Here is a 12,722-nt window from a genome sequence, read left to right on the forward strand (position 1 = left end):
CCTGGAAGCGTGGAAGGCGCTGTTGGATGCGTGTGAGGGCCGCAGGGTTAGGCTGGTGGACACAGGAGACAAATTCCGTTTCTTCAGCATGGTTCGGGATCTCATGCTTTGGATGGAAGATGTTATCCGGCAGATTGAAGCCCAGGAAAAGCCAAGGTAATGTGAAGCATCTTGTGTGATACCACATGAAAGATAAGGCTGAGGGTCAGTGTCACTGAGCCAGAGGCTGGCAAAATATGGTGGTGTGCTGGCAGCTTGCTCCTGCATACTGCTGCCAGCAGAGGTGGCGGGGGGGGGGACTGAAGTAATTGCAATGGAAAATCATGTTTGAAGATGATGTTAGCAGCCTTTCCTCAGGATCAGCAGCGTTCTGGGGCCAATCAGATGTCAGACAATCAAATCCTGTTTTCTGGACTACACAGACAACCCATGAATTAAATTCTGTACTGTACCATTCTGGGTTAGAAGATTATTTGAAAACATAACTGCTCTTATGTCTGACATACATGTTTCTGAACCACGTATTGACTATTCTAGGGATGTTTCATCTGTTGAACTACTAATGAACAATCACCAGGGTATCAAAGCAGAAATCGATGCCCGAAATGACAGCTTTACTACCTGCATCGAGCTTGGCAAATCTCTTCTGGCAAGAAAGCACTACGCATCAGAGGAGGTATTGTGCTCACTGAATGTGTAACAACTGCAGTGCTGATGGCATGTAGGTTCTATTTCAGCTAGAGAAACTCTCATTGTGTCATCTGTGGATTAATAATGCATGTTTATAATGCCATGCATTACTTCAAGGACCATTGCACTTAGCTGCTAATGTGAAATCAGTGTGTGATTTAATGCTGTGCATTTGTGTTGGGAAGCAGGAATGACAGCTAATGCAAGGAAATGCAGGAAGCTGCTGCGTTCAGGTCTGAAGGGAGACATCTTTGGGATGGCCATGCTTGGAAGGGTGTTTCCTTTGAGCGAGAGCAGAGATAACTCTGAAGCTGCCTGAATTTTGAAGGGACCTGCTAGGGAGGGGAGTAGGAAAATGTTTAGCAGCCTAAGACCTTAATTTGTTTTCTGATCTGACTAGACCAAAGAATAGCGCTTAAATCTTATTTCTTCCTGCCTTCCTTTGGCCAAAGGAGGGCAGCCACTGGTTGTAAGACATTGCCCATACAGGAAGGTGATATTTTCTGTGTCTGCATTGTACATAAGAGCTGCAGAGGAACTGGGAGGTTTTGCTGGCCAGTATTCACCCTGAGAATAATATGGGGCTTTGGCACAGTTGTTAAGAAATGCTGAATGCAGATGTGATATTTCAGTACAATCTTTACGTTTATTTCTACTTCAGAACTAAAGAAAGCTGTTACATTCATACTCAAGTCATTTCCTGACAAACTAGTGCCGTGTTTCCTTTCACTAAACCACAGTGTCCTCTGCTTGTGGTAACAGCTCACATGTTGTGGTGGGGTGAATGTGATGCCTGATGCTTATGTAACAGTCCTGCATTCTCCTCTTAAATCCAGATCAAGGAAAAGCTACTGCAGCTGACAGAAAAAAGAAAAGAAATGATTGACAAGTGGGAAGACCGATGGGAGTGGCTGAGACTGAGTAAGGATGTCCTTGGATTTTTCTTGGCAGGGCCATATCTAACCCTGTAGCCTTCGTCGTGCTTGGTAGGCAGGCCAGTCTGAGGAATAAACCAGCAGATAACAGAATTCCTGCTCTGAGTTTACTCGGTTACAGCAGATTAGAGTCAAAAAGAAACACTGAAACTAGAATTTAAAATAGTTTGTAGAAGGTATAAATTTCACTTTTGTTGTTTCTTGGAGCAAAGCCAACACGACAAATTTCTGTCTTTTAAATCATTAATTTCAGTGAACTTAGTTAAGGGAAACACGTAGCCAAATGCTGTTTTGGAGTGAATTCAGCTACTGTGAAGTAAATTCGGGAGATGCCTGCTAACTTCGTGATGTCTTTTTTACACTAGTGGCACTGACATGTACATTCTTTGTTCAGTTTTGGAGGTGCATCAGTTTTCAAGGGACGCGAGTGTGGCTGAGGCCTGGCTGCTGGGCCAGGAGCCCTACCTGTCCAGCCGTGAAATAGGTCAAAGTGTTGATGAAGTGGAAAAATTAATTAAGCGGCACGAAGCATTTGAGAAATCTGCAGCTACTTGGGATGAGAGATTTGCAGCATTGGAAAGACTGACCACGGTGAGTGCTGCTGGTGCAAACTTCTGACCATTCCCCTTTATATGGCAGTGCCAGCTGATTGTTATTGGGAACTCCCTTCACTACCAGCCTGATCTCCATTTCTTGGCCCTGTGGAGTGTCAGCCAAGGCCAGTCACCCAGGGCCTGAAGTTTCATATTCCCAACAATACTAAAACACTCTTATGTTCATTTGAGCTCAACTGCATGCAGAGAAAGACATTTTACTTCTGTGTGTGTCCAACAGGTGAGGATGTCACTCCAGTATTTGGATAGATTGGGATGCTTTTATGTTTGTTTGTTTTGTGTTAATTAAGTGAATTAGATAAGAAACATGAACAAGTGCCAGGCAGCTGTGCCGGCACTCTGTTTGATGCTAAGGGTCTGGTGCTGTATGGCTTTACTGACAAGTCAGTGCAACAAACTTGGCATGATTAATACTTCTAAAGTCTCGTGCTTTCAGATTTCATTCCAATAAACTGTAATTTCAGGGTTTCAGAAAAACGCAGAGAATTAGTTTTTCAAAATGCACCTGAGAACTGTCTGTGTTGCAGTGATTTATCATGTTCAAAAACGTTTCATTTCTCAGTTGGAACTGCTGGAAGTTCGTCGGCAGCAAGAGGAAGAGGAGAGGAAGAGAAAGCCGCCTACTCCAGAGCCAAGCCCAAAGGTTGCAGAAGATGGAGGCTCCCAGCAGCAATGGTAAGCCTGTGGTGCAGGAAGCTGAAGTAGGCGCTTCATGCAGTTTCTTGTGTTGGAATTCTTGGGGTGGGGATGCACTGGAGAAGGGAAGTCTGGAAGTTGCCTGTTTTAGATGTAGTCTTTGGTGGGGGGCATGACTTTCCTTGGCATCTGAATTCACTGCTAAGATGAATGGTCCAATTTTTCATCATGAAGCAGTTACTTCTGTTAATACACACCTGGCCTTTAAGTAAAAATGCTGTTTATTACAGCTATTGTGTTATGAAATTAATATTTCTAAACAATCTTGTCTTTCTCTTTTGAAAGAGCATCATTTACAGGTAGATTTTAGGCCATGTCCGTGCAGTGATAACATTGATCAAATTACATGTACGATAGCAGTAGACTTTGTGAAGTAACTATCACTAAGGCCTCTTTCAATCAAACTACTTTGGGTTTCTTTTACTCTGTTGGGCATTTCTTCTTTACTTCCGCCACCGCAAGTAGAAATCTTTGAAAGGCCTTTACAGTGTTGTCAACAAATGCCTTGGCACCTTTTAATTCTGAGATGTGCAAAATTCAGTATGAAAATCTTGCTCAGGAGAAAACGACTTTCTGAAGTGTAATAAAATCTCTCTGTCCTCTTTCTCACCAGGGATGGGACAAAAGGAGAACAGGTTTCCCAGAATGGTTTGCCATCAGACCAGGAATCTCCACGGGTTAGTTACCGCTCCCAAACCTACCAAAACTACAAAAACTTTATTAGCAGACGGACAGCCAATGACCGCTCATGGTCTGGACTGTGACATACAATCATTTGCAGCAAAAGACACCCTTTTTTTCAGTATGGTTTACTGGTACTGGTTTAATCTTTTGGCTTCAGATTTCCCTGCTGCTTTTCTCTTCCTTCCCATCAGTTGACTTCTATTTAATTAGCAGCTCTTTGGAGATATATTTGTTTCACTTTATTCCTTGTTTATTTGATTCTCCCCACTGACACTCAGTTGCTTTAAGGTGACACATTTATTTTCATGTTATTTACTGTGAGTTTTTCATGTTGTTAATAGTATTAAGATTTTCCAGCTAAACCATTATGAGTAATTGAGATTTAATGAGATTACACCATAATGAAGAAGAGAACTAGAATCTGACAGGTATGACGCATCGAGTTATACTAACAGGTTTCAGCACGGCAACGTTATTAAATCAGCTGCATTAGCAAGTGAGTTATTCACAAGGCCAAAGACAATACCTGCAAGTGAGCTCAGTACTGAAGGCTAGGAGGGTGGGGGGTCTTGTAACTACCAACAAATGAAGAGCCTTAAGATTAGCTGTATAACATTCCATGTAGAATGGACTTACTGACTGCAGATAAAAAAATAAACATGAAATAAAGCAATAAAAATAGTTTCTAGATTTATCTTGGTATTTAGTGGTTATGAAGAGTTGTGATCATACTTGAACGGCTGTTTTGGGGCCCCGTTTACTCTCAGTCTTGTCTAATTTATGCAACAGCAATTTTGTTTCCTGACCCTGTAGATAAAGTGGTATAAATGAGGGTAGGTTGTGGAGCGTTAAGGAGAGGTTGTGATGCTTTTCTTTGAAAGTGAAATAAAGTACGTTGGTCTAAGATTCCAGCTCTGTATTTTCTATAATGGGGGCTGAATTGTCCCTTCAGTCCTTTTTGACAGAGGATCTTCCAGTGGAGTCCAGGTGCATGCCAATAACCTTGCAGTAGAAGTACCAGTAAATATGTGTATGTATTTAAAGCAACAAAAGAGTAGAAAGCAGGCTTTACCCCTCCATTACCTTCCTGCAAAGCCAGCTTGTTTTAATTGATGTGTAGAATCATGGGCAAAAATCTCTCGTGATGTATGTCATGTTTTTGAACCTCACTCTCTGAGGTCATATTAAGCACAGGAAAGGCTCCTGGCAGGCTCAAGTTAATGGATATTAGAGCTACCAACACCACAGAGGAAATGTGGGTCCCAGTCTAGGATTGTGGGAGGAATGCCTTTCAGCTTAAATCTACCTTCCAAATAGTGCATCCCTGTGACTTTTGCATCTGCACGCAGACTCTGTTAATGCTGTAGGATACGAAGCAATTCTGCCTTTTTCTGTCTTCAGATGAAGTATTTTAGTGTAATACTGAGGAGGAAGTGAGGTAACTGTTGTACATTGTAATGTTTTTGAAATTTTAAGTAGTTGTGGCAGGGAATATGAGGTGGCCTGCAAGCACGCCCCAGATCATCATCATCTTGTTGGTCATCGTGGTCTCATACATCACCCGTTCCTTTCATTTTTAAGTTTATTACCATGAAACGTAATGCATTTCTGTGTTAATCTTTGCCATCCACACTTCGGTCTTACACAAGAGCTTTTCTCATTGGATCTCGTATTGCAATACATCCAATGTACACAGCTGTATTATTTCTGACTCAAGGCTCAAGACACGCTGTTGGTCAAAGTCTAAACTTCTAGCTGATGAGTGCAGCCCAATTATTCTGTATTGAAAAGGATGTGCTTCAGTCATTATACTTCTGCTGTAACTTGTCTTTCCATTTCACAATGCATGTTTTTTATTCTTTTGTCAGGATAACAAGATGTAGATCCTTAATGCCTTTAAAAATTCCATATGAAATTACTCACATGATCTGGTGACTTCCTACACCAGCGTCGGCTCTCTGTGCCTTTAGGACTGCAACAGCTGTCAGAGCAGTTTAGCTGTAGCTTCAGACACCACAGTCTGAAAATCCTTCAGATAGATTCTGGATAAAAATTAGCATGTAAAAAGTGATTTATAGAGATACATCGGCACATGGGAATTATACTTGTATCATTAGGAAAAATGAAATAAGTCGTCAGTTAAGGTCATCATTGTAAGCGCTGGGTGCGTAAGATTTTACTGATTCATTATAGCCCATGGTTCTGGCTTAGAACATTAAAAGGATACCGGGGCCAGAACAGTATACAAGCTGTCTCTTATACACATCTGAAAAGGCAAATATGTCTCTATTATTTAAGCTATGGTGCAGAGACTTAAGTTGATGAACTGAATATAAAGTTGCTTTAAGCGCTATGAAAATGGAAGGGATGTCTCCAGTCGTTGTCACCAGCTGTTTTGTTGCATGTTATACAGCCCTGAGTTGAGAATACCTCAGAAGTAGCCTCTAGCCACTAAAGCACTTGCAACTAACCCCTCAGTCTCAATTAAGACAACTGTTTTCATGTACGTGATAACCGCTTTGTTGTAACAGTGCCGTTTGCTATTAATGTTTTGTCTTCTGTTGCGTTGTCTCTGCATGCCCAGTGCATGTTTCCATTGAATTTTGTTTCGCTCCTGTTTTTCTCTTATTTTCATTACACAATCTTTGCAAACCTGTTCATGATTCAGATTTATTTTGCTTGTTTTCTGTTAATTGTAGATAACACACGGAAAGGAAATAAAACCTGAAAGAGCATCAATAAAGCTTTTCATAGCCCTTTTACAATCAGTAGCATTTGAAGTAGCTATTGCAGGTCTGATTGTGTAATTAAAGCTGGCATTTATCATTTAAAACCATAGGGTTGCAGATTGCAGCTCTGAATTACACGTTACTTCCCGTAGAAACACTTTAAGTAGCTTTTGCAGTGGCTGCTGTTCTGGAACTTGCCTTTTTTTATTTCAGCTTAATTGTTAGGGATACCCCAAGGTGTCTGTTAATTATTTTCACATCTTGTCTGTATCAGTACAGAAAACATCCTGCTTTTAGCATTGGTTTAGCTAACTGGTAGCGCTGGGTAGTTTATCTGAGGTGCTGAGTGCCGGTGGTCTGTGCAACACGCAGACCATGCAAGTGTCCAGTAATTCTTTATTGCTGCTCACGAGGGCTTTGTGTATCTCAGGCAGGGATCCTGTCAGTTTAGAAGAGTGTCTCTGAAGGGCTTTTCTTTTTCTTGAATGTGGGATGTCGGGCATTAGTGATCAGCACCGGTGATGAGTAATTAATCGAGCACTCGTTGGTGAATCACTGGTTGTGTGTTACACAACCTGTGTCGCAGTAGCAGTGCCGGCAGCATTTGGATAATCTTCGGTCTCGTCTATTTGTTTATCATCCCCTGCCGCTCACCCTCCTTTAATGCAAGATTTTTGTTTGAAGATTTGGATAGAAATAGCCTAATTTGATGGCTTTGACTTACCCTGATTTTGAAGAGACGGCATCATTGCTTTTTGCTCCGTCTGGCTAACACTTGATAGGTAGATCTTTAGTGCAGGGTAGATATTTCTTATAACAAACTGAGCTGTAAGGCTGTGTTTCTTTAGGGACAGAGTAAAAGAGATATGGCTGAAGTGGAATGTGAGCTGTGATTCTTTCCCTGTTTCAGTGGTGTAGTGTCTGTACTCTGGAAATTTAGATTGCTTAAAGGCAGTTAACCAACCCTTCCCATACCCATAGCAAGTTGACACTTAGATCTTTCTAGGTCAATATGTGAGGTACAAAGGTGTGAGGTACAATATAATGTATACTTGGCAGGTGCAAGAAGTTCTAGCAAACAGTGGCAAAATTTAGTATGTTGCATAATTCGGCTGCTTTTGAATTGTCCGGGCTATGTGCAGAAGTGGGAATGTCTAATAATTGTGCCATTCACAAATACCTGCTTGTCTGCATAAAAACAGTCCAGAATGTTTGTAATCTACTAGAGCGTTAGCAGCACTAAGCTTCAGTAACTTGCTAATAATAATAATACACACTGGTTGTGTAACTCCTGAGCTGCTACCAATGGCTCTACGTGTCAAAGTAATGGTACAAGAAAACAAAACAAACAAAAAAACTGGGACCAAGCTGCATTTCAAAAGTGTATAGCCATTAGGATTCCAATTTAAATGATTTTGGGATGAATGGCTCCTGAAGACGTCGAAAGCTTGACCAGTCAGAGCTGCTGGAATCATGGCTGCTCTCTAGGCTATCTCGATCACAGTGCGACAGGCAACGCGATCAACAAAGCAAGTGATGGGCAAGGCCTTGGTTCTGTCTTTGTTTGGGGGTAAATAGCTGTGTGATGTTGTGTGACTGTGGTGGTTTTCAGTTCCTTTAACAAAAATCCAATCCTCCTAATAATGAAAGTCTGAAAAAGACTCCGATAAAATGACGTATGACCTCATTTCCCTTGTCTTTAAGATCAAATACCTTAACTGGGATGCTGGAGATGAAATGCATGGTGTAATCTCTCTAATTTCTGCATGCTTTGATTTTGTTGTGTCACTAGGGGAAGGGGGAAAGTGGGAAAGGAGCTTTTACAGAAAGGAATTCTGAACGTTTTTGTAAATGCTCCTGGGCAGTTTTGAGATATTTTTCTGCTGATTCATTGCTAATGCCTTTTATGCCCCAGTAACGTCATAAATGTACCTAAGGTGGCTGATGTGTATAACTTACACTGTTCCTCTCAGGTTGGCAGAAAGTGTGATTGTTACTGTTCCAAACTTCTGAGTAAGCAGCAGAATTGAATGCTCTCCTTTTAGGAATAACTATATATAAAATATTATGAATTGACTAGCAGAGCAAAGCACAGTAAAATTCACACTGAAGTTTAGCAGCTCTTATTTTCCCGTTTCTCCACCTATAAAATGGGTACTAATCCATTCATACCTTCTAATTTCCTTGGCCTTCTGTGTCTCCATGAGAAAGATCTCATTGGCCTGTGTTATTTTCCAGGCAAAGCTTATACACAGCCACATTGTGCAGGGAAACAGATTAACTGCAGAATACTTCATTGTTGTGAGGCATCTCGCTGAACACTTCTTTCGCTGTCCCTAGGTGGCAGAAACTGCAGAAACAAACGAAATGGTTAATGGAGCTGCAGAACAGAGGACAAGTTCAAAAGAGTCCAGTCCTGTTCCTTCTCCAACGGCAGACCGCAAAACCAAGACTGCCATTCAGGCTCAGACTGCTGCTACCCTACCAGCCAAAACACAGGAGATTCCTTCCGCTCAGATGGAGGGCTTCTTGCATCGTAAACACGAATGGGAGACACACGGCAAGAAAGCCTCAAGCAGGTAAAGAGTACTTGATGTTTAATGAAGATCACTGCTTAGTAATGAGGATAATTGCATCCACATTCGCTGCGATGTGTGGTTTGAATTTTGGCTGATCCTGAGTTGAGCTGGGAACTGGACTCGGTGTTCCTTATGGGTCCTTATGGGTCCCTTCCAACTCAGGGCATTTTGTTATTATATAATAGTAAACGTTATCACTGCTTTTATTGTCTTCTCACAGCTCCAAGATATTTTTCAAGCTAACGCTCCTGTTCTAGAAATTGCGTATGCATGGCTGAATAATTTATTTGATGAGGTTCAAATCTAATCATACGTGTTAGTAAATGCACTGTTGGCTTATATTTGGAAGGTAGAAAATGGAGGCATAAAGATATCATGACTTTCCCACTTGATGCGATGAGTTTGTGGCAGTAGTGGGATTTGATTCCAGTTCTCTCAAGTTTCACGTTACTACAAGAAAAGAAAAACATGTAGGTGTAAGAACAGAAATGCCCGTATTATTCTGACATCTTCTGCTTGCACATTAGCACTTTCCACCTACACTATAATCTGTTCAGAAGAGGAAAAACTGGTGAAGATGATTTTGTGTGCCTTATTTGACGTTATTCCTAAGGACTCGGTTATACGGTTCTCAAATAAGCAGAATTTCTGAGCTTTCTGTCTGCAGTGGAAGATCAGATGCTGGTCCATTATAACCTGAGAAAGCTCTTGAGAATAGTTGTATGACTTGGCTGAAAAGGAAAGTGCTGACTATTGAAGCTACACCAACATCTGAGGGATGTGGTCAGAGTTGAGGTACTCAGCAGAGCTGAGATAAGACAAGTGATCTGCATTACAGGACTGACTACCATTTATCTTCAGCTAGAGTTGCTTCATACCAGAGAACTAATCTGGGGTTACGACAGCTGCTAATACTAATGTTTAGGGACCCTTCTTTCTACTAACCATTGATTTTTATAACCGCACTAGAGAATGAGGTAGATGATGTCACTAATCATTTGTGACAGTCAAGGATTTCACACACCGTTTCTTCACTAGCTTGCAGCACAATGAGAACTCCCTCTACAATAAAGTATAGTCATCAAAAGCTCTATCAGGTTATCTCCCAAGTATGTAAACTGCACAGTCTGCCAAACGATCCACCCACTGTTAGGAAATGCTAACGTGCTCTGGAAACCTTTAATTCCATTTGGCTCAAAGTCAGGACTTCTGTCTTGAAGCATTGCTTGCATGAGAGAATTTTTGTCTGCGTTTTGCAGGACATAGAATCCTGTGCTTCCTTCCTCAGATTGAACTGGTCTCCACTGTCTTACAGCAATCACTGTGTTCAATTTCTCCAGTTTTCCAAGCAAGAGCATTAGATTTATAAGTATTTTTGTTGTTTTCTCTGTCCCGAAGGTCATGGCATAACGTGTACTGTGTCATAAACAACCAAGAGATGGGCTTCTACAAGGATTCAAAAGCTGCTGCTTCTGGCATTCCCTATCACAGTGAGGTTCCAGTCAGCTTGAAAGAAGCAGTCTGTGAAATAGCGGTCGACTATAAAAAGAAAAAGCATGTGTTTAAGCTAAGGTAAACCTGCTGAAATTTCTTTACATGAGTATAAGCTGTGGTGGGTGTGTTGGCTCTGCCAATTCATGGGCAGAATAAGGTGTTCCAGATATGAATGTAAGCGGAAAAATCAGTTGCCCTTCTTTCACTGTACCCCGACACCTGTATCAGGCCTTCTGGAGAAACGTCATTAGGAGAATCCTCAGAGTTCACCAGCTCACTGTGGCAAAGCTCCATCTCCAAGCTGAGAAGAGTGACGTTGTTGAACACCTGGGAGGCTCCATTCTGCCAAGGCCGAGGCTTCTGTTTTGCAGGTTCATGTGCGAGCAGATCTCTCACAGAAAGGCCTAGTCCTGATCTATGGAGAGTACAATGGAAATATTTTCCTTAATTTTTTACAGAAAGCCAGGCATAGATGGGACTTGTACTCTTTAATGTCTTTAACAGTGATGTAGATGATAGGATCGAGTGCACTCTCAACAGGTTTGCATCAAGCTGAGTGTTGGAGCTGATACAACAAAAGGAAGTGGTGCCAATCAGAGGGACCTGGACAAGCTTGAAATGTGGGCCCATGTGAGTGTAATGAGGCAATCCTAGATATGAGTAGACTGAGAGAAGAACTCCTTGAGAGCGGCCCTGTGGAAAAGGACTTGAGGGTCCTGATGGATGAAAAGCTGGGCATGAGCCAGCAGTGTGTACTTGCAGCCCAGAAGGCCAACAGTGTCCTGGGCTGCATCAACAGAGGGATGGCAGCAGGGAGAGGGAGGGGATTGTCCCCCTCTGCTCTGCCCTTATGAGGCCCCACCTGCAGTACTGTGTCCAGGTCTGGGGCCCCCAGCTCAGGAAAGATGTGGAGCTTTTGGAACAGGTCCAGAGGAGGCCACTAAGATGCTCTGAGGGCTGGAGCAGCTCTCCAACAAAGACAGACTGAGGGAGTTGGGCTTATTCAGCCTGGAGAAAAGAAGACTCCAGGGAGACCTCATTACGGCCTCCCAGTGTTGAAAGAGAGATGATAAATAAGGGGGAAATCTACTTCTAGTGTGGGTAGATTGCGATAGGACAAGGGGGAATGGTTTTAAGCTAAAGGAGGGATGATTTAGATTAGGTGTCTGAGGGAAATTTTCCACTGAGAAGGTGGTGAGGTGCTGGCACAGGTTGCCCAGGGAAGGTGGGATGCCCCATCCCTGGAGGTGTTCAGAGCCAAGTTGAATGGGGTCGTGGGCAGCCTGGCCTTGCACCTCATTCAGTGGAGGCAACACTGCCCATAACAGGGGGCTTGTAATTAAATGATCTCTGAGGTCCCTACCAGCCCAGGCCATTTTATGATTCTATGATAGTTACATTATTCCAAACATCTTACTTCACCTTTATTTTGTTTTGCTATTTGATAATTTTTTGTGTGGAGAAAGATCCAGTGCTGCTCCCACTGACCCTACCTGTTCCTTGTTCAGATGCTTGATCTGACATTATTCAGTCTTTTCTTTTTAATTAATACATCTTCATACAAACAGTTGAATGTATCCCAGTTAAACTCTCTGAGTAACATCAACACAGTAATAAAGCAGATGGAAGATTCTGATCTTCACTGTGAGAAGATGCAACTACATGTGAACAATGTACAGTATGGTACCTTGACTTGTCATCGTCGTATGACAGCAGGGCAGCTGCAGAGTTTTGATGGGTTTCTACAAAAACATTGTAAATTCTGGGTGTTTTCTGCGACTTTTGTCCTTCTAAAATACTGAGTAAACTTTTATACTGTTGCTTCCAAGATAGAAGAGACCTGCCTGAAACAGCAAGAACTGAAATAAGTCATCAGCTGCCAAAGATCGCAACCTCTGCAGGGCAGTGTGATGTACTGGAACACTTAATGCCACCATAAGCATGTAGAGAGATGAGAATATAATGATGGCTGGATCTGCACGGCAGTACGAGATACCAAAACATTAGTTGTTGGCACGTATTTGTGTGTACAGAGATGTTATAATTTTCCTGCATGTCTCAGTCTGTTTATGTACTCAAAAAGCAGGAACGGAACCACTGTGACTACTGCTAACCTAGATTTGTGATGGTTGTTCTCTCTACAGATTGACTGACGGCAATGAATACCTCTTCCAAGCCAAAGACGATGTAAGTTTGTTTTTCTCAGTTTATTACTGATATGGCTTCTGTGCTGTTGGACAAGGGGAAATAAAACAAAACAACTGCCAAGAGCTTAGGAGTACACTTTACATTCTGGTATGC

General features: G+C 42.1%; 1 protein-coding gene and 1 long non-coding RNA gene across 5 annotated transcripts in view; one reads left to right on the plus strand and one right to left on the minus strand.

Annotated features, from left to right (window-relative positions):
* The window catches only part of SPTBN1 (spectrin beta, non-erythrocytic 1), a 108,847-nt gene that overhangs the window by 94,462 nt on the left and 1,663 nt on the right, over positions 1 to 12,722 (plus strand). For 3 of the 4 annotated variants that reach the window (XM_015856705.1, XM_015856706.2, XM_032443257.1), the window contains 9 exons: positions 1 to 156; positions 538 to 676; positions 1,527 to 1,611; positions 2,020 to 2,216; positions 2,802 to 2,914; positions 3,549 to 3,612; positions 8,689 to 8,927; positions 10,326 to 10,499; positions 12,566 to 12,608. The exon at positions 1 to 156 is cut by the window's left edge and continues 77 nt beyond it. In XM_015856705.1, the coding sequence (XP_015712191.1) occupies positions 1 to 156; positions 538 to 676; positions 1,527 to 1,611; positions 2,020 to 2,216; positions 2,802 to 2,914; positions 3,549 to 3,612; positions 8,689 to 8,927; positions 10,326 to 10,499; positions 12,566 to 12,608 (1,210 nt within the window). Of the gene's footprint in view, positions 157 to 537; positions 677 to 1,526; positions 1,612 to 2,019; positions 2,217 to 2,801; positions 2,915 to 3,548; positions 5,142 to 8,688; positions 8,928 to 10,325; positions 10,500 to 12,565; positions 12,609 to 12,722 lie in introns of those variants that run through there. The other variant, XM_015856707.2, reaches the window with a different exon arrangement.
* Positions 5,184 to 8,683, minus strand: LOC116653122. The gene is made up of 2 exons (XR_004306496.1): positions 5,543 to 8,683; positions 5,184 to 5,397 (listed from the first exon to the last, which is right to left on the minus strand). It is a non-coding gene; the product is annotated as an uncharacterized LOC116653122 (long non-coding RNA).

The sequence above is a fragment of the Coturnix japonica genome, chromosome 3 (genome assembly GCF_001577835.2).
Source record: "Coturnix japonica isolate 7356 chromosome 3, Coturnix japonica 2.1, whole genome shotgun sequence".
NCBI classification, from domain to species: Eukaryota; Metazoa; Chordata; class Aves; order Galliformes; family Phasianidae; genus Coturnix; species Coturnix japonica.